This window comes from Alligator mississippiensis, chromosome 1 (assembly GCF_030867095.1).
Source record: "Alligator mississippiensis isolate rAllMis1 chromosome 1, rAllMis1, whole genome shotgun sequence".
Lineage (NCBI taxonomy): Eukaryota > Metazoa > Chordata > Crocodylia > Alligatoridae > Alligator > Alligator mississippiensis.
The window spans coordinates 228,454,454-228,474,918 of record NC_081824.1 but is presented as its reverse complement, the minus strand read 5'-3'; the positions used below and the strand labels follow the sequence as shown (position 1 = coordinate 228,474,918).

The 20,465-nt window shown below is 49.5% G+C and overlaps 2 protein-coding genes across 4 annotated transcripts in view; one reads left to right on the top strand and one right to left on the bottom strand.

The window, feature by feature from the left end:
* Positions 1–8,126, top strand: part of XRN2 (5'-3' exoribonuclease 2) — a 103,489-nt gene extending 95,363 nt beyond the window's left edge. For all 3 annotated transcript variants that reach the window (XM_059720246.1, XM_019491018.2, XM_006277350.4), the window contains 2 exons: positions 598–742; positions 7,544–8,126. In XM_059720246.1, coding sequence (XP_059576229.1) covers positions 598–742; positions 7,544–7,606 — 208 coding nt within the window. In that variant the 3' untranslated portion in view covers positions 7,607–8,126. The remainder of the gene's footprint in view (positions 1–597; positions 743–7,543) is intronic.
* Positions 8,127–13,401: 5,275 nt separating this feature from the next.
* NKX2-4 (NK2 homeobox 4) lies at positions 13,402–15,106 on the bottom strand. Its single transcript, XM_059726260.1, has 2 exons — positions 14,755–15,106; positions 13,402–14,136 (listed from the first exon to the last, which is right to left on the bottom strand). The coding sequence occupies exons 1-2, from the start codon at positions 15,104–15,106 to the stop codon at positions 13,445–13,447; spliced, it is 1,044 nt and encodes a 347-aa protein (XP_059582243.1). The 3' UTR covers positions 13,402–13,444.
* Between the last annotated feature and the right edge of the window lie 5,359 nt (positions 15,107–20,465).

Genomic DNA, 20,465 nt, shown 5'->3' with positions numbered 1-20,465 from the left:
CCTGCAATTAACTAGAAAGAATGGACTCACAGAAAGAGTCCGGACATTTAGAAAATAAAGCCTCATTCTCCCGTGCTGCACATGTTTACTCTTTGGATAGTGTATTACATTTAGCTAAGTTGGTAATACTGTGTTTTAAATATACATTTGAGGTCACTGCAAACAAGCTGGCAAACCTGCCTTAAATTCAAGTTGAAAAAAATCCTTTCGGGGCTTCTGAAAAAATCTCTTACTAGTAGAATTGAATTTGAAACTCATTTTTAGAAGAATGTTTCTTTTCACTCTGGCACAAACTACAGAGAAGGAACCAGGGCATAAATACCTTCTAAAAGTTAGAAAAACTGCAAACCTTTTCTTTCCTTGTCCAGTGTGAAACAAATTTATATCTGAGAGGCACTGAACTCTTGCATATTTAATATGGCTGTGCAGAAAATACAGTGGGATTGTGCAGTAAATCTGAAGCCAATCAAATAGCTTTACTGGCATCTAAAAGCTTAGGCTATGCAATAGGAAACCCTGTACATAATATGAATATGATAATATACTATGTTATATGTATGTGAATAACATGCTGTAATCCATCTGTTCTTTGCACAGGAGTTCTGGGGCTGCTCCTCTTCTAGCGTGGAACCGCATGGTACAATCCCAAAATGCAGCATTCCAACAAAATCAGTATCAAGGAGTAGGTGGACCAATGAATTACCCACAGAGACCTGAGGATCGGATGGATAGGGGAAGACAGGTAAAGATTTGTATACTCTTTTCTCCCAAATCATTTATGTTTTTAAAAGATGAAGCATAAACCTGCCTGCACTGCATTGAGGAGGTGTGAAGTACAGCCCAGCTAGCCATACCCAAATTAGCTTGGGTTCCAGTACCAGAGAGGTACAGGGGTGTGGAGTTCAGCACAGACTCACCAGATACCCTTGCTTTGACTCACTCTGGTGACTGAAGCCCATTCCACCATCTCTTTACTGCCCTTGTTTTTAAAGCTAGTTTGTATGTGCCTGACACATACTGTCATAGTATTTAGTATTGCAGTGTAGCTCTAGCTTTAGCATGAATATTTCTTCCAGGTAGAAAGTCTTATTTTTAAATACAATAAAAGTGAGACATTTGAGGGAGTTGAATCTAACATGTCGTTATGAGTGAATTAAAAACATTATACAAATTCCACGTTTAAAGTTTCCACAGTCAGACTTTGTGTGTCTTTTCTCAGACATGAAATACTAATTTGACTTAGATCAGGGATGGCCAACCAGCAGCCTGGGTGCAACAAGTGGAATGGACAGCCTCTGTGTGGCAGGCATCAGATCAAGGAGGGGACAGGCAGCACAAGGGCAGATAGAGCAGCGGATCAGTCGGGGAGCACAGGGTAGGGAGCAGCAGGCAAAGCAGGCAGTACAAGAGGATTGGTATGGCACTCAGGGAGGGTACAGAGCTAATTTATGGTATCCCTGCCAATATGGTTGGTTCCCACTGTCTTGGATGGAAGGCAATTTACATGTTAGCCTATATAAAAGCCAAAAATGATTATAAATATACAGGTGCATATACCATTTATTTACTTGTTTGGTTTAAATAAGCAAGTAGCCCCTTTCTAAGCTATATATGGCCTTGCCATCACTGTTTAAAAAAAAATGAAATAAACCCCACAATCAGCAATCACTGCAGACCTAAAACATCAATTGCAATCCTTCTTAAGCCCTCCTGTACTCCTCCACCCTTCCAATAAATAACACATCAAGGTGTGCATAGCAGTACTGAAAAGTTTGGGTACAGAAATGGTGATGATAAATATTACACTGCTTGTAGTGCATTCCTGATGCTCATAGACTTGAGGCAAGAAGATTCCCAGCCAGCAGCTAGAGTAACAGGGAAGGGAAAGTCTAAGCCCGTGGACACCAGAGCTGTGTCGTAAGACTTCACATGGAAACCAAGTTGTGCTCTGTTAAAAATAAAAAGGCTTGCCTCTGCCTCATTTCCATGGAGTTTGGCTTTGCTTGCAGCTAGCACCCAAGAATGAGAATTACTGATAGTAGTCTAACATACTTTCTTGCATTCAGCATGCCCTGGAATAAAATATGCACCTTTGTTTTTGAAAGGCAGAACAAGGGAAAAAAATCTTGCCTTGTAGTAACTAACCAAGTAGCAGCAGCTAGGAAGCTGAGCCTGCTCATTGTTTTGCTCTTATCATGTCTCATATAGAATCCACACTGCATATTCCAGCAGCTGTTTTTGCCCCACATAAGGTGCATGTTGTATACTTGAAAATATAGTAATACGTGGGTTAATTTTCTAATCTTTATATGATTTCCTTCTTTAGAAATGTGTGTTTTTAAATTTAATTTTTTTTAAAAGCAGACAAACAATTGTGATCCTGATAATGTTCTGGAGCTGATTATCCAGTATGGCATCTAAAATACCTTTCAGTGTCTAATGACGAAACTCATGCATTGGTTCTGAAAACTTATTTTTAAATATAGTTTATCTTGTGTTAATCCACAAGCCTACATAGAACACTTTACAGTTATGACATGGTGTTTTCTACTATAAATGTCCCACTGTGGCTTCCAATCCACTTCTTTTCATGTTTCTTTTGTGACAGCTCATTCTTGCCTGTATGTTCTGGGTATAACTACAGTTGAATTTATAAGTGACTGTTTAAAGCAGTTCATATATCAAATGCCATGTACCAGCACAATGTATTTTTGAGAGCCTCTGCTAGCCATATGCAAGTTACTTATTTTTCCATCTGGATGTCTCCGTTTTAAAATGTCACTCTTTTAAAAAAAAAAAAAAAAAAGCCGTTTCATACGCAATGTCAGCCCATTTGTGATCATGATAAAGAAGCCTTGTCTCCTTTAGGGGAATTTTTCTGAAAAAATTTCCACCATTGCTAAGGCTGGTTCGGCTGAATTAAATGTACATGATGTTAAGAGCCCAGGAGGGAGAGCCTGCCAGCTGCCAACTCCAATAGATTTTCATCTATTGGAGCTGCAAGGTTACAGGATGATGCAGGAAACATCTGTAGCCAGTTACTCTTCAGCTCCTGTTCATTTAGCCCATTTTAGCAATGGGGAATTTGTTAAAATATCTTCAGTTCAGAGAAAGCTTGTAAAGACTCGGTTGGTTAAGACTTTAGCTCAGGCTGCTTCTATGGTTTGGAGGCAATAAAAGAGAGAAGGAACATCATGGTTGGTCCCTTAATAGTGTAACAAGCATGCCTACAGCAGTTGAAACTCAGCTGTAGTCAAACCAAATTGTACTTACCTGTGACTGAACCAAGTTGAGTAGTTTTATTTGAAGAAAGAGTTCTAGCTTAGGGTTAGAATTCTAGCCAAGTAATTAAACTGCTTAACCCATATTTGAAATATGGTGGTGTTTGAAACCTCTTAAACAACACCACAGTCCTTAAACATAGTGGCTAAATTTGACTAAGAGGTGTGTATTAGCAGATTAAGGACAGAATGAAGTTTGCAAAATCTCTCATGGGATTATATAAAATGTGTTCACCAGAGTTGTGAAACTAAAGAATAGATGCAAATGGATTTAAATTCATAATGGCTGCCTACAGACTTGGGGGGAAAAAAAAGGGGCGCTTTACTTTAAGCTTGGCGCATCCCCACACCAAGCACAGTGCATGCCCAGAAGAATCATCACATTAGTTACACCTGACTCACCCAAAGTCTGTATAGATTGGGCATTTCGGCAGGGCTTTTTGGCTTTTTTATCTAATAGCTGATTGAATCAACTTCAGATAAAAAAAGCCAAAGCCCCCTGCTGAAATGCCCAATCTATACAGACACTGGGGAGCTTGGTCAAACTAATGGGTTTCCTCTTCTGATAAAGCACTGTTTTGTGTTTTGTTTGTGTTTCTTTTAAGGTCTGTCAGCAGCTAATGAGCTGTTGTGATGATGAGGATAAATTAATTAGATGTTTTCATGCAGTCAGGGCTCAGGGAGGGACATTCAAATAGGTCTCCCAAACTGGAGCTTGCATGCAGAGTATCTTCAATGCAAACTGCTCCCTTGTCCCAGAGCAATTGGATCTCTTTGCAAAAGGGAAAATCGCAGTGGGATCATAGGAAAGTAGGGCTGGAAGGGACCTCATAAGGTCATCTAGTCCAGCTCCCTGCTCAAGGCCCCAGCCAAGTATCTTGTCTAATATGCTCATGAAAACTTCCAAGTATGGAAAATCTACAGTTTCTGTAAGTCGCCTGTTCCAGTGCTTGACCACCGTCATAGAAAGTTCCTTTTGATCCCCAACTTAAATTTCCTCTGCTGCAGTTTGAGGCCATTGCTTCTAGTCCTGTCCCCTACAGCCACAGACAAAAACCCATCTCCACCCTCTCTTTAATCAAACTTCAGGTACTTGAACACTGTTATCAAATCCCCCCCTCAGTCTTCAATTTCTCAGGCTGAAAAACTAGGGTTATATAGACTTTCCTCATATAAATCTTGCCTCTTGGTTCCCTAATCATTATTGTTGTTCTGTGTTGGACTCTTTCTAAATTGTGCACATCCTTCTTGAAGTGTGGGAACACTATTCCATGTGTGGGCCCCATGAGTGCTGAATAGAGTGGAAGAATCACTTCCCTTGATTCATAAGTGACGTTCATGTTAATACAACCCAGTATGCTGTTAGCTTATTCAGCAAAAAGAGCACTGTTGGCTCCTGTTCATCTTATGGTCCACTGTAATCCCAAGGTCTTTCTCTGCAGTACTGCCGCCTGGGCAGTCATTCCCAAATCTGTATCTGTGCATTCAATTATTCCATCCCTAGTGCAGACCTTTTGTGCTCGTCCTTGTTGAATCTCATTGGATTGGTTGTGGAATATTTGCACAGTCTATCCATGTAATTCTGGATCCTAGCCCTGCCTTCTGGAGTGCTGCAGTTTCACCCTACTTGGTGTCATCAGCACATTTGCTACTCAATCCCATATCATTTAGTGGCCACATCTAATGAGATGCTGACTCTGCAGTTGTTACTGGGCAGTCATTTAGTACTTAGTTATGCAGATACTAAATGACTGCGCAGTGATCGGTGTTAATGTGCAGTAGCATCCTGGCACAGTTGCCTAGTGACACTTACTGCACAGTAGTAACGGGCTGCTGCATAGTAAGCATCTTGTGTAGATGCAGCCAGTGTTGACTATGTATTTAATGTCAAGGTGCACAAAATATTAAAGGTACGCAGGAGTGAATGAAGATGGTGCATCTCATAAAACTATTTGTGTACTCAGGGACAAACTTCTACATTTCTTCATATATGGAGGGGGGCTGGGGGGTGTTGATTATAACATTTCAAAAATCAGTAGGATGGATTGAACTAGTCCAGGACTTAACTTTACTTTCCAACCTGGTATAAGATAAATCTTAGGGGTGACAGAATTCCTGTTAAGGTTTGAATGTGAAATATGTGAGGGGGGGACTGATTTCTAGCCATGAAAACAACCTGCTTTCTTAAAAATACAGGAGGGAAATTGACATAAAGATTTGGGGGGGGGGCAGGGGGATTAAGCTGCTTTTTAAAAAGGTTTGTATTTCCAATTTTAATGATTTACGTAGTGAACGTCTAGTTAAGATTATTGCCTTCAGACTGCTAAATACTTTTGTAAGACTAAGACACCCTAGAGTTGTAGAAGTGCAAAACAGTACCTGAAATTTGGTAACACTAAGCTATGAAGACTTGAGAGGATTAAAATGGAAATGGTGCAGGTACTCATGCTGAACTTCTTACTTGTAAGCAGGGCATAGCCTGAAGGGGTTAATAAACACACTGTTGAACCCCTTATAGTAACAGAGGAAATGCATTAAAGCTGTTCTAAACCTCTGTTGTAGCAGAGATTTATCACTGTGTCTTACAAGTGTACCAGAATTCTGAATAAAAAGAGTGTTGGACTGTTCATCTACTGAGCTTTTAGCGTCTAGCTTATAATAATGCAAGAATTAAACATTATGATGCCTGTGCAACTGCATCAGCTTCCTAGATTGATATATTTCAGAAAAGCAAGAGAAGCCATGCTATACTGCTTTTGAAAGGAATGTGGCAACTTGTATTTTTTTTTAATTAACTTTAAAAAAAACAACCAAAAAACACTTTAAATCAGCATGTCCTGAACTTTTTTCTGTGTTACTTCAAAAGCATAGGGAGTGATGTTAGAAAAAGTTCTTTGGCTGCTTGGGGCAGAAGGATATGTTCAAGCCAACCCATTCCTTTTTCATCTGTTTGCCTGCTGCCTCTTCTAGCTCAGCTTAGTTTTGCTTGTTCCTAAGGTCTCATGGAAGAGTCTGGAGAAAACCTTGCACTAGGACAGGAATGTCAGACTCATCCTGTTCCCCACACTGCAAAGCTTGTCACAGGCTGGATTGGGCACAGAGCAGCTACAGCAAGGCCAATGGTCGTAAGGCAAGCAGGGCTGTATTAGCACAGCCCTTGCTTACCCGTTTGCTGCGGAGGGCCCAGGATTCTGCAGCAGACCTCATCCCCTTCTAACCATTGCCAACTTGTATAGCCTGGTGGGCTGGATAGAGCAGCTGCATCCAGCCTTGAGGGCTGAATGTTTAACACCTCTGCTCTAAAGGAAAAGACTGGCTGGCTATACAGTTTCTCAAACAACACAAAAATGAAATTGTAGAGGCAAATCACTAATCCTGAGAGAGACCCCAAAGAAAAGTTGCTTGGAATCATTTGAAATTAGTTTAAAGTTGACTGTCCCATTAAAGTACCCATACAGCCAGTCATTTGACATAGAGGGTATCACAACTGTGCCCAGTGCAAATTTGTATCCAAATGGTAAGCACTTCCAGGAAGAGAACTTTTCTCTCAATACTCAGCCTGTTGACATGCACTTTTATCATGCAGCCTAGAATCTGAAATTGCACTAATGAGCAAAACCAGCCAACGCTATTACAAAAGTACATCTTCACGAGAAAATTCCTTCCATTTGTATCAGTAATAGTTCCTATTTTGTTGTAGCAGAAGATCATCTTACAATTTATAATATACAAAAAGTTGCACTTAAATCAAGTGGAAAAAATGGATAAATTGATAATGCAACTAAGGTAAAAACTTAACTCTTAAAGTGTAATACAGAACCTAGGGTTTTTTTGTTTTTACATGCAAAATTTGCTTTTCAAACCCTGTTGGTAGCCCCCTCCCCCCCCCACCCCTTTTTAAGCTTCTAACTTCCAGCACTATTGACAAGAGAATACCAAGCCATTATATTTCCAGCTCAAATAAATTACTTAGAGCTGTCTTTTAACTTACTGGCTTCTTATTTAGGATTATTCCATCTTTTTCAGCACATGTTTAAAATGGTGAGACCAGTGTTGTATCCAGCTCACTCTCTTTCTATAAACTGAAGTGTGTCTATCCAGGAGAGCATCTGCAAACACCATTTGAAGACGTTTAGCTCTTTCTGTGGTACCTTTCTGCGTAAAGGATGCATTGTTCCATTTTTGCTTGGAGCTTGAAGCTAGGCTAACTTATTTAGTGTCACTAATCCAGCAAATAAATGCTTGCTTTTGTTTGTTTACAGGGATATGGCCCCGGGAGGCCCTACCCATTACCACCTCCCGCTGGAAGATACAACTGGAATTAGTCTTGAAGTTTTCCATCATAAAAATCTGTTTTTACAGTAGCTGTGGAAATGAGACACGTTTAAGAAACGTCTGAGTAGTTTTTAAACTACAATATTTGTTTTAATTGTGTACATTTCTTACTGAAAAGAGTGACGGGGGGTTATGTTGCTTCAAAACACTGTACTTTAGAATACAAGTAAACTAGATTTGCTAATTTGCCTGTGAGACATTTTGATGAAGTAAGAGTATTGCTGTTTTATGACGTGATTATATGCTTAATTATGTCTGTGAATTTTAAATCCAGATATTCTTTAGTTCACAGCATAAGTCTGAAAATAGAAACTGATTTTTTTAAAGAATAAGAAAAGCTGGATGTTGTTAACTCTGAGGATAGGTACAACAGGCAGTCTAGGAAATGAAATGTTTTAATGATATGCTTTTGTTGGTATTCCTTTTAAGAACACTTCATTGATGTACTTGTTTCACAACAGTTTGATTTCTGGATTTCAAAGTAAAAATATTTCAACTTTTATAACCTTTTGTGCTTTGTTCTTGCCTCTTTTTGGTGCCTTTTATATTATTCATGCCATAACAGGTATAACTTACAGAAAAACACTTTTTGTGCTTTGGGTTATTTAAAACAAAAGTTCACTTAAATAGTTGAAGGTCAACTACATATCATTAGTAGTAGTAGTAGTATGTTTTCAAAGGGTTTTATATTTAGTGTGCTGAAATGCTAAATATTTGACTGCCCTAAAAGTGTTTTTTATTAAAACATGGGCTGTATTTAACTTGTTTATCATTTTCTTCTCCAGAATATGTATGTTATGTAAATAAATTATGCACACATGGTCATTGTTAATTAGTTGGAAATTAATTCCATATAAGCTTTCATATTTTTCTAAGAGACTTAAAAAAAAATCTTAACCTTTTCAGGGTTTAACCAGGAAAGATTTCAGCTCCCACTACAGAAAGTCTGGTTAAATAAACAATATTTTAACTTTGATAGTGTTCTTCATTTAAGTATCCCATTTTAATTTTTTTCTTAAATACACGTGCGCGTGTGCGCGCACACACACACAGCCTTTTTCCCTTTATAAATAGTTTTATTAAGTCTTACACAAGATTACCAGAAATAGTTTCTCCTGGACCATCTGGTAGAGGCAATTTAGCAGTGTCCTCCTTCAAGGGCACAGATGTTAATCCTCAAGAACAAGGAAAAAGACCAGATCAACATAACCTTGAGAGGAAGGAATCGTGAAAATAGATCTATTATTTGCAAGTCATTAAGGGTGGAGCAGAATATTTCTTTGTGATGCAAAGAGTTGTCTTGCTGGTAAAGGCCATCAGATTGCACCTGTGACGAGTAAGAAATTACATTCAACTGTTGGCTGGTTTTAAAATTAATTTTGCTATCAAGCAGGATAAGAGCAGCAGTAAGCGTGTTCTCTCTCACATACACGTTGTAAATTTATTCTCAAGACAGTTCTTTCCCATTTGGGTGCTTTTAACATAAGATCTAAAAATAAAAATGCAGGATGCTTTGATTTAATGCTTGTGAACACAAACCTCAAGTTTTAGAGTAAATCTACAAAGGGAAAGTTGACTTCATACATGATTTGCCTTCCTTTAACTAATGTAATGGTCAGGACTTGCACTTGCTTGTGCGGGGTGGGGGACAACACAATTGGCTGTGTGTTTATTAATACATCTGGTTTATCCTGTGTATTGTCTCACGCACAATCCATGGCTATTACAGCTCCTCCATTCCCTCTAGAAGATTGCAATCGCTTTCTGTGAAGCAAACCTATCAGATAAGTAATTTGAGATGAAAGCCTGCCGTACATGAGAAGGTAAAATGGTCCAATTATTAGGTGGACAAGACTTTCCTGAGTGTGCATATATAGTCTGTCCTTACAATGACACTAACACAGGGGTCAGGGTGTGTGGTAAGCCAATAACGGTGCCCAAGTACCAAAGCTGCAGGGGCAGTACATTTCCTGCACTAAACTTCCTGGCAGCAGCTCTAAACTATAGCTGTTTAAACAAGGATTTGGGAGAGGTGTTTGGCTGCATGGGTCAGTGATCCGAGCAAGCTGTCACGGCCCCCTGGCCTGCCTTGAGACCCTTTCGACCTGGCCAGGCAGTGCTAGCAGCCCTGGTTCGTGTGCAAGCAGGATTTACCAGGTAAATCCAGAGCCTCCGTGTAGGAATCCGTGGTGTCAAACAAAGTGTGGTCTTTCCCATGGAAAATTTGCTGGGATTTTTTTTTCCTGCTGGCAAAATACCGGGGGAAACTAAGCTGGCGTCTCCGGAGCGCTGCCTTCAACCTAATAAGGATGAGAGCTTTGACACGAGTAGTAGGGCAGACTTTTTCTCCCCGCTCATGGGAGCTGGGCGCTGTGAGACTTCGGGGCTGGGTCATGCCAGAGGTGGATCCTAGCTCCTTTGCCTGTGAGCTTGCTCAAGCTCCCCAGGAGCCGCTCCAGCCTCAAGTGGAGCCTGGCCCGGAGCGGGGCCGGCCGAGCCAAGGCGGGGGCTGGAGCCGCCCGGGCACTTCTTAGCCCAGCCCAGCCCAGCCCCTCTCCCTGGCCTCGTCCCCGTCCCGCCCCGGCCGGGGCGCTTGTCCCGCCGCTCTCAGCCCAAGCGCCCGGAGCGAGGGGCCCGCGGGTCAAGGAGCGGGGAGCCGGCCGGGCTCGGAGGAGCGCGCGCGAGCTCCCACCTGCCCCGTACGACCCTTGCAGCAGGATTAGCTCCCGGCTCCGGCCCTGCGTCCCACCCCGCCGCATGCAGGTCCCCCTTTGCGCACCAGCCCCTGGGGACGCAGCTTTTCCTCACGCCGTAGAGCTGCGGGCGGGGCCGCCTTCATGCCCCCGGCCCCCGGGTTTGGGAACAGCCCGCCACCGCCTCCGCTCCAGGGATGGCCTGACACTTCCCGCGGCAATGTGCCAGCCGGCCTTTACATCTGCTCTATGGCCCGCGGCGACTCGCGGGGAGCAGCGCTCTCAGGTCGGGGTAAGACAGAGTGGGGAAAGAAAACAAGAAACCCCGATAAGGCTGCGAAATGTATCGGTGTCCATGTGCGCGTGCGTGTGCATGTGGGTGCATCGCGCACACCTGCCTATTTCTCGGTTTAGAAATGCACCAAGAGTTGGAGCTACAAATGCTGTTTTAGGAGCCCGGCCATTTTAATCAGGAGACCCTCCGTAGCAGAAAGGATCCCCAACAGCATCTTGAACGCGCCTAATGTCCGGGCCGATCGGACCTGGGGCACTAAGCTCAGATCCAGGTCGTGTCCCGCCGTGTTTCGTGGTAAGCAGGAAGAAGCCTGTCGTCTTGAAATCTATTTACACACATTCACCGCTTTTATTTTTTGAAAAGTTTTCCTTGGACTCCAGTTATCGTTCTACTCCTTTCCCGAGACCGTTCTTGTAATGCTGGCCTACCATTTAAATGTTCCTTAGAAAGTTTGATTCCCCCCCTTTGTTTGACCGTCAAAGGAATAATAGTAATAATGATCATGATAACAATAATAATATTAATGATCGTAATAATAACAAGCATCATCTCATTGCAATGATCGCTATTGAGCCACAAAGTGAATTCCTCTCTGTTTCAAATCTCTTCCAGAAAAAAAAGTATCCGATCTTTTCAGGTGTAAAATCATTTGAGAAGGAAATTAAGATCAGGACATCTCTGAATTGGAAAATGAGATGCAAATGGCGCGGAGGGTGAAGGAAGCAGGGGATAAAAAAAAAAAAATCCCACTTCAAATGTTAAACTAAAATTATTTCTGCAAAAGAAATAAAAAAGTTAAGCAGGTTTTAGGACCTTCCCGTTCAGATAGGGGAGACATTTCAACTCGGTTATAAAACCGCTGGGGCTGTGGCTCTTGAGAGCTTTGTGTTTGTTTGTTCTCAACATGTATTACGCAAAATATTCCACTTTTTCTTTAGATTCATAAAACAGCACGCTTTCATCGGGTTTCTCTGAATACCTCTCACTCCGCTCACGATTTGTTGGATTAAATCGTTCTGCCATGTGAGACTAAAGTCTTCAGCGCCCAAGAAATGTTTCCAATTAGGAAAAAAAAAAATTTTTTTTACAACCCCAAAATAGAGCAGCGCAACTTTCAGAAGCCGAATTCCCCTCAGGTCTCCGGGAGACCAAATATATTTGCTGATCGCTGAATTGATAGTTAAAGACCGATTAGGACGAAAAATAGGGGCAGATCAAGTGGCAAAACGCCTCTTTCACACAGAGTCTCAATGAAGCAGCACAACTTTGTGAGTCACAGCGACTTGCTTTTCTGGCAAACGACCGTGGGGAACCGCTCGGAGGTATTTCTTTGCAAATGGCACAGGAGGTAAATGCGATCTCTTTTATTAGCTCAACTAAATAGTTGGGGGGGAAATAGTTCCTTGCAAGCTTTGGGGCACTATCACCCTTCTTCGGGCAGAGGTGGAGTCTGCTGGGGGTTGTGTTCTTTGTTCCTTGCAAATATATTTTTTTCTAGATGCGGGAGAGGGGCAGGAGGAAGCAGCACCACTGGCTTTCATCTGCTCTTTTGGTTTTGAATCAGCCCAAAACTCTTTCGCCTAGCTGGGTTGTAATGGGGTTGGGCTCCTGGCAGTTTCTCCTTGCGGGGTTTTCCCCCGCTGACTTCCCCTCGCTCTTGGCTGGGCAGGGGGTGACCCGCTAAGCTACCACCCTCTCGCGCTTCGGGCAGGAGCCGGGACGAGGGAAAAAGCACTGGCTGGGAATTGTTCTCATCTCCTTTTATTTCTCAGCTCGGTTCAACTGCAGTCGAGTCGAAACCAAGCAGCTCGCTCTCTGTAGCAGGATGTGATGGGTCACACTTGTTACACGGGTGGTTTGTCCACTGACATACAAGCATTGACTAAACCATAATCAGAATAATTCATAACAACAATAAAAACCAAACCAAACCGTGGGTTTGTTTGTTTTTTTTTCTCATCTGCAATCCAAGCATCAAAGTTCAAAAGCTCTTCTGTAAAAATCTCCTCCACTGGTATGAGCCCGGTCTTCTCCTCCATCTAATTGTGCCTCTGCCGCCACCCAAATGGCAAGAGCTGTTCTCAGCCAGCCGGGCTCTGTCTTCGCCGCGCTCCTCGACCTTGAGTTACAATTCAATTTACTTTCAATCAACTAATGATGAAATTGCACTTAAGGGGCACCCTTCTAAAATTAATTCTGCCGAGATAAGTTGCACTTCAAAAGATTTATTGTTCGCCTTCAATTGGTTTATAAGATATATGTACAGCGACCAAGTAGCGCTTTTTTTCCTCTCTCTCTCTCACTTTCTTTTCTTTAACTAACCTAAAAAAAATCATCATCTTCTTCTCTTCATGGGAGCGTGCGGAGCCTGTCCCTTTCGTTTCATTTTGGTTAAGCGGATGGTCTAGGAGGGGGGAAGGAGCAGGCTTGAGTTCAAAGCAGGTCCTGGGGGAGCTCCTTTCCAAGCCCACCTTGCAGAGACTGGGCTGTCGCCTCCGCAGCCATGGATCTTGTTGGTCTTGTTTGTTTGTGTGTTTGTTTAGGTGGGGGCCGGGGACCATGCGAGGCTTGTGATCGGGTGTTCAACTCCCCCGACGTGTCCGGAGAAGGGCGCGCACACACACACACATACACAGAGCCACGCAGGCGCTCACACCCGCACCGAGTCCAGGCCAGTGGCAGGGGAAGGCGGGTGCACTTCAAGTCGGCAGAGGAGCCAAAGAGCAAAACCAAAGAGGAGGAGTTGGAGCGCGCCAGATGCCAGGGGCACGGGGGCAGGAGCGCTGTCCGAGGCGGGGCCGGGGGGCGCAGGGGGCAGCCCGGCCCCTCTCCCCCGCGGGTTACCACGTCCTGCCATAGAGCAGGTTGGCGCTGACCATGCTGCTGCCGTAGTCTACGCTGGCCGTGTCCATGGGCGCCAGGCCGCCCACCTGGCCGTGCAGGGCGGGTGGGCTGGGCGACATCTCCTCCAGCTCCGGGGCTTGGCTCAGGGCGCCCACGGGCTGGCCCGGGTGCGGCGGGTGCGCCACGCTGCCGGCGGCGGGCAGGGCGGCGCTGGAGCCCCCCTGGCTGGGCGGCGCGGGCTGCGACGGGGCAGGCGTGCCGCCCGCGGGTGCCTGGCACGGCTTGCCGTCCTTCACCAGCACGGGCACGGCCACGCGGCGCGGCGACTGCTGCTGGCACAGCCCGCCGTCCTGCTGCTGCTGCTGTTGCTGCTGCAGCTGCTGCTGCGTGACCTTGTCCTTGGCCTGCCGCTTCATCTTGTAGCGGTGGTTCTGGAACCAGATCTTCACCTGCGTGGGCGTGAGGTGGATGAGCGAGGCCAGGTGCTCCCGCTCGGGCGCCGACAGGTACTTCTGCTGCTTGAAGCGCCGCTCCAGCTCGTAGACCTGCGCCTGCGAGAACAGCACCCGCCGCTTGCGCCGCGGCGCCGCGTGCAGCGGGGCCATGGACTTGGCCGCCTCGGCGATGCCCGTCAGCGCGCCCATGCCGGCCACGTTCATCCCGCCCGACGGGGCCATGAACCTGGAGACTGAGCACAGCGCGGGGCGGGGGCAGGGGGCGCTCAGGGGGCGCGGCCTCCCGCACCGGGCAGCCCCCTCCCCGGCCCGGCCCGGCCCGGCCCGGCTCGGCCGCCCCCACCCGCTCCTTGCAGCCGGGCCGGCTGCAGCAGCCCTGGCCAGCGCGCTCGGCCGCCCTGTCCGCGGCCGTCCCGGGGGCAGCTGCGCTCATGCCCCCCATCCAGCTGGGCCGCTGCCCCTCCCTCCATGCCCGCACCCAGCCACCCCGGGAGCAGGTGCCCTGCACGATCGCACGCTCATCCCCGCCGTCCGTCCACCCAGGGGGCAGCTGTGCTGGACAATGGCGCGCTCACCTCCTCCATCCGTCCCTCTGTCCAGCCAGCCCTCCCCCCGCCGCTCCCTCTCTGTCCCTCCATCCCTTTGCCTACCCCTCCGTCCACCCTTCCCTCCATCCCTCTGTCCCTCCATCCCTTGGCTTATCCCTCCATCCATCCACCCCTCCCTCTCTCTGTCCATCCACCCATCCGTCCCTCCATCCCTCTGCCTACCCCTGCATCCACCCTTCCCTCCACCCCCCACCCCTTCCCCGTGTCTCCCCGCACCCCCTGCCCCCGCGGCCCGGGACTCACTGGTGGAGTAGCGCGGGTCGGGGTTGGCCCCGTACCAGCCGGCGGCGGCCGCGCTGCTGCGCACGCTGTCGGGGTAGGCGGGCAGGTCGCTCATGTTGCCCAGGCTGCCGTTGCAGTAGCCGCCCATGGCTCCGGGGGGGAACTGCGAGACGCCGGGGGGGGCCATGTGGTAGGCGGCGGGGTTGTGGCCGTGCTGGGGCATGCCCCCCTGAGCGCCCTGCGGCGGGCGGTAGGCGCCCAGCGGCGAGCCCACGGCGCCCTCCATGGGGCCGAACTTCTTGTAGGTCTCCTCCATGGGGCTCAGGATGTCGGAGACGGAGAAGGGCGTCGTGTGCTTGGGGCTGAGGGACATGGCTCTCCCGGCCGCCCAGCCCAGCCCAGCCCAGCCCAGCCCAGCCCCGCGCCCGCCCGTCCGCACTGCCCGAGCGGCGGCGGCGGCGGCGGGAGGAGGAGGAGGAGGAGGAAGGAGGCGAGCCCCGGAGCTCTCTTACCTCGGGTTTATTTTAGTCCGGCGCCAGGTTTACGACAGACAGCGGGGGGCGGAGCGACAGCCCCCAGGAGCCAACAATAGTCCTTGACCAGGCGCTGCCGCGCCGGGAGCTTCCCCCATTGAACCTCCCCGCCGCCCCGGCCCTGGCGTGTGCCACCCAGCCCCGCTGGGCAGCGCCTCCCCCGCGCCCCGCCCGCCTGCTGCGGCCGCGGCCCCGGAGCGGGGCAGGAGGCAGGTCGCGCCGCCCGGCCGCGGCGGCTGCCGAGCGCCTCTAAAGCATCAGGTGGGTGGCGCCCGGGCGGGGGGGATCCACCTTGGCTCCCGGTGCCCCAGCCCAGAGAGCGCCCACCCGGGCACCCCGGCCTGTAAGTACCGCCGTGTGCTCCGGGCAAGGAGGGCCGGAGGGAGGGAGCTGCTCTCTCCCACGCGCGCCCGGGATCTGGGGGGACCCCCGGGCTCGCTCTCTATCGCCGAGGCGCGGCCCGGCCTCGAGCCGAGCCTGCACTCGATGTGACGGAGGCCCCCGCCGGCCCCGCGTCCCTCCGAGCCTCTTGAGCAGCCGCGGGGGCAGCGGGGCTCGGGGGCTGCCTCCCACACGAGACGAGCCCGAGCGAGGGGGCTCTCCAGCCGGCGGAGGGAGGGCAGGAGAGGGGAGTGGGGAAGGAGGGAGAGCTCGGCTGGGGCCGGGAGAGGCGGGAGGGACCCTTTGCCCTCCCTCCCCTCGCGCGAACAAACGCACCCGACCCGACCCGGCCCGACCCGACGTGACCGGGCGGCATGGGAGCCGTCTGGAACGGGGGCAGCGCCCTCAGCGGGGCTTGGAGCTCCGAGGCGCCGCGGGCTCCGGCCGCAGCCAGCTGTGAGGGCTCGCCGGGCTCGGGCCCGAGGTGAGGGCCGCTGTGGAGTTGTAAGGGCTGCCTGCAAAGATATGCAGGCATATATATACCTATAGGTACAGACATACGGGTACATACAGATAGGCATCTATCTATCTATCTATCTATCTATCTATCTATCTATCTATCTATCTATCTATCTATCTATCTGTACATGCCTATATAGCTATACATATATATGTGTGTGTATCTAGATATGCACGTGTGTGTATACATACATACATACATATATATATACATACATACACACACAGAGGCATATACAGGTAGGTTTATACATATACATACATATATATACATATACAGTATACATATACATACATATATATACATATACACACACATATACAGTATGTGTGTGTGTGGATTTATAGATAGATCTGTACAGTTGTATATGCAGATAGATTATCTATCTATCTATCTATCTATCTATCTATCTATCTATCTATCTGCACATACATGTGTGCATACAGGGTACCGCTCAAGAGACCTATACATAGACACCCAGCCCGCACTCGCATTTAGGCTGAAGGAGAAGCCGCAGCCCCGGCCCAGCCCTGACTGACAGGGCCCTGCAGGACAGAGATTTCGGCGCCAATTAAAATCCCCGCAGTGGTGACTGCCATTGAAAACGGCGGCTCTCTCCTAGCCTCCTTGAGCGCGCGGGGCTTTCCTCGCTCGCTCCTGCCGGCTGTTTGGGTGCCGGGAATTTTTATTTGCTCTGGACACGAGTTTTTTTGTTTTGTCTGGAAAATAAGAAGTGAACCTGCCCCCCCACCCCCACTTCCGCCCCCACCGCCAAGGCAAAAAAACCCCAAACACATGCCCCAGGTGTAATTCAGGCAGGAGACTTTAACCAAAGCCTCCCCCGTCCGGGTCCGGCCCCGGCCAGTGTGCACGTCTATAACGATCCCGGCGGCGGCTCGGCCTGGCTGGCAAGGTGCGCCCGCGCTGCTGGGGCCCTGCGGGCTGGCACGGGCTCTGATTCTCTGCCCGGCACAGGGCCAGCTAGTCAGTCGTGGCCCTTGCAGCCCGCTACCAGGTCCCCATGCACGTGTGTCTTTTCCCCGCGGGCTCTGCTTGCTGAGAAGCGCTTCTCTGAGCTGCCCCCACGCGCGCCTTCCCCGATGCTCCCCGCCTCGGGCGCTGCTCCCCTTCACACTGCGCTCTGGCCCAAGCTTGAGACTCCCGCCCCACACAACACCCTCACCAGCCAGCGCTTTCCCAGCCCCACCCCTGCTGGTGCCCAGGGCCCTCTGGCTGTGCCGGGGAGGCTCCAGGGGGACATCTAGACCGCCCCCCCAGCACCAAGACAAGCAGCGATCCTCCCAAACCACCTCCTCTTGCAAGTGATAAGCGCGTCTCAACTTCTCCTCCGAGCCCGGCTGGACCCCTTCCCGCGTGGGATCGCAGTGCAGCTGCCCCCGGCCACGGGCGCGGGGCAATCGCCCGCCCAGTGCCACTGCCTGGTTTCCCCCCTCTGCTAAGGCAAGAGCGGAGGTCTCCTTTCCGGCGAGGGAATCATCAGCGGAGCTGCCCTCTAACAGGGACACGCGTGCAGAGCACCCCTGTCTCTCCAGGCCGGAGATCGCAGCCCCTCGGAGCGGTTTGCTAATGGCTTAACTCTGCCCGGGGTGATCCCCACCCCACCCACCGCCACCCATAAACGGGCAGGCGTCCCGCTGCGCGCAAAGTGAGACAGAAGGGCAACGATTTGCTCCTGATGAGCTGCCCCCGCTCCACCCCCGCTGGAGGTGTCAAAGAGGTAGAGCCCGGGTTTTGCCTCCCCTGGGTTTGGATTAACACCCAGTATTCAGCACATGCCTTTTGGTATCAATCAACAGCCGGTGACGGGCACGTGTCTGTACAGTTTCGGGCTAGGCGATCGTTAGAGAGTGCCGGTGTTTGTGCATCCCCACGGCAGGCATGTAGCCCCCGGCTCTCATTTAGACGAAGCGACCCTTCTCATACACGCAGCGGTACACCCGCGTATGTGTGCGGATTTAAGCAGTAGGTGTACTCCAACACACATGAAAGCAGCATCCATGTACACACACGCGCGCACACGCATCTCTCTCTATATGTATATACGTATTTATTTATACATACATACGCGTGTGTGCGTATACAAAATCTCTCTCACACACACATATATGTACATATTTATATATACTCACGTGCGTGTGTATATACAAAATATCTCACGCGCACACATGTATGTATATATATATACATATACATATATGTTTATTTATTTTTTATATATACCATACATATATGTATGTATATATATACATATACACATACACGCGAGTGTGTATATACACAATACATCTCTCTCACATACGTATATATGTATATATTTATATATACACACATACGCGCGTGAGTGCATATACAAAATATATCGCACACGCACGCACGAATGTGTGTGTGTGCACAGTAGTCAATGCATACGGTTCCCACGGGGCACATTTCAGCACTGTCTACGTGCATAGGGATTGGCAGGAGATCTACTACCTTGGCACACCTAGGCAGGCAGTTGGGTGGCACACGTGGCGGCGGGGTGGGCTGGGCGTCTCTGTGAGTGGTTTGGGGCAAAGGGCGTCCCCAGCCCCATGCAATCACTTGCCCCCGCCAGGATGTGTCTAGAAAAGCCGGCAGCCCGGTCCCCGCCACCCTTCCCACCCCCTGAATCTTCCCGGCGGCTTCGCCGCCTGCTCCGAGACCCGCGGGAGCTGTGTGCAGAGGTGCAAAGCGTCTCTCTCCCCGTCTTGCTTTTAGGGACATCCGCAGAGCGAAAACGCCAAGACACACGTGCGTGAGTGTGTGCCCAGCTAGGAGAATCGGGGTTTGCATTTCATGACCCCTGGGAGGAAACCCGCAGAGGAATAATAGTAATCAATATCATGATTATTACAGTATTTAATGACAGCATTATTATTATTACGACTACTAATTCTAACTACTAATAGCAATAATTTATTATTACTATTAATAATAATGCCAACAACAGTAATAATAGTAGTAATGATAACGGCGAGAGAAAGAGCCCCGGGAAATGGGCTTCGTCCTACAGCTGCGGCTCCCTCGGGTGCCTTCTGCGGTCCAGGTCCCCCAGCAAGGCTGGAGTTTTCCCAGAGCTCCGCAGGCGCTGCGGGTCTGCCCCCGCACTGCATGGATCTGCTGAAGTGGGACACGGAGGACGCCGCGGTGCCCCGGCCGCGGGGTCTGCGCTCGCGGGAGCGGGCGGGGGTCTCGATACTGTTATTAGAATAAGCTCTTGCTCTTTCCCACTTTTCTGCCCCTTTAAATCTGCTCCCCCCCGCCCCCGCACTCTTCCAGAGCTCGCATTCGGGCACGCACCCCATCCCAATGAGTTGCTCCGTGTTAGATCTGCCCAGACAGTCAAGACCGCGCAATAAATGGCCCCGCTTGTTTCGAGCGCTCTAAGGATTTCCCTGCTCTTTCTGATCGCAGACGCGGGTGTGGGGGGTGATCTGGCTGGAGGCAGAGGTCAGTGCCGGGCTGCAGTGGCAGCTCATGCACTCCTGGGCGGGGGGACGTGCCCATGCCAGTCTGGAGGGGCAGATCCTCGCCCCCGCCAGCCGCATGGGCGGACGTCTGGGGCTGGGGAGGGTGGGAGCCTCCAGGGGAAGGGGGGCCGCTCCGTGTGCCCGGCCAGCCCGGCGGGGGCTCAGCCTCGGCTCAGCCGCTCAGGGGCGGTGGGATGGCCAGAGGCTGTAGGGCTGGACCTGCCCCTCCTGCCGGCAGCGGCGGGAAAAGGAGATGGCTGCAGGGAAACCACCGCGGACCTCAGAGCAGCAGGAAGAGGGGCTGGGAACTCCACTTCCACCACGTGCTTGGGGTCTGTGGGTGTAGCTTTGAGAGCTTCTCCCGAGGCTTCTTCAGAGGCAAAACAATAACCCAGCCTTCCTTCCCCCTTTGCACCTTGGAGGAATCAAATCCCAGGGGTGTCACCCCACCTGAAAAGCAGGGCCTCCCCATACCCTCTCCTGAGGTTTGCATCTCATATCCAGCTTGCTCCCTGGAGAAAAACCTGGCACAGGACCAGCCTGATCTGCAAAGCAGGGTGTGGTTTTAGGCAGGCAGAGTCCTGCATTGCCTCAAAGGGAGCTACTGGCCTGAGCAAGGGTATTTCAGGGTATAAAAGTGTTGGCAGTATCAGGAGAAAGACATCAGTCACTTTACTCACCTGTAATATTACTCTCCCTCTCCCAAGGAATCCTGCTGACTTCATGGCCAGTAAGGCAGAGGTGAAATCTGGTTCAATTCCACTGCTCTCCTGGTCTAACCCAGAAAAT

What these genes read in the sequence shown, in the direction of transcription:
- NKX2-4 (XM_059726260.1), bottom strand. Translation starts at nt 15,106, where the DNA reads ATGTCCCTCAGCCCCAAGCACACGACGCCCTTCTCCGTCTCCGACATC. An exon ending in CGACCCGCGCTACTCCACCA is followed by an intron (nt 14,137 to 14,754) that starts GTGAGTCCCGGG and finishes CGCTGTGCTCAG; the next exon opens with TCTCCAGGTTCATGGCCCCG.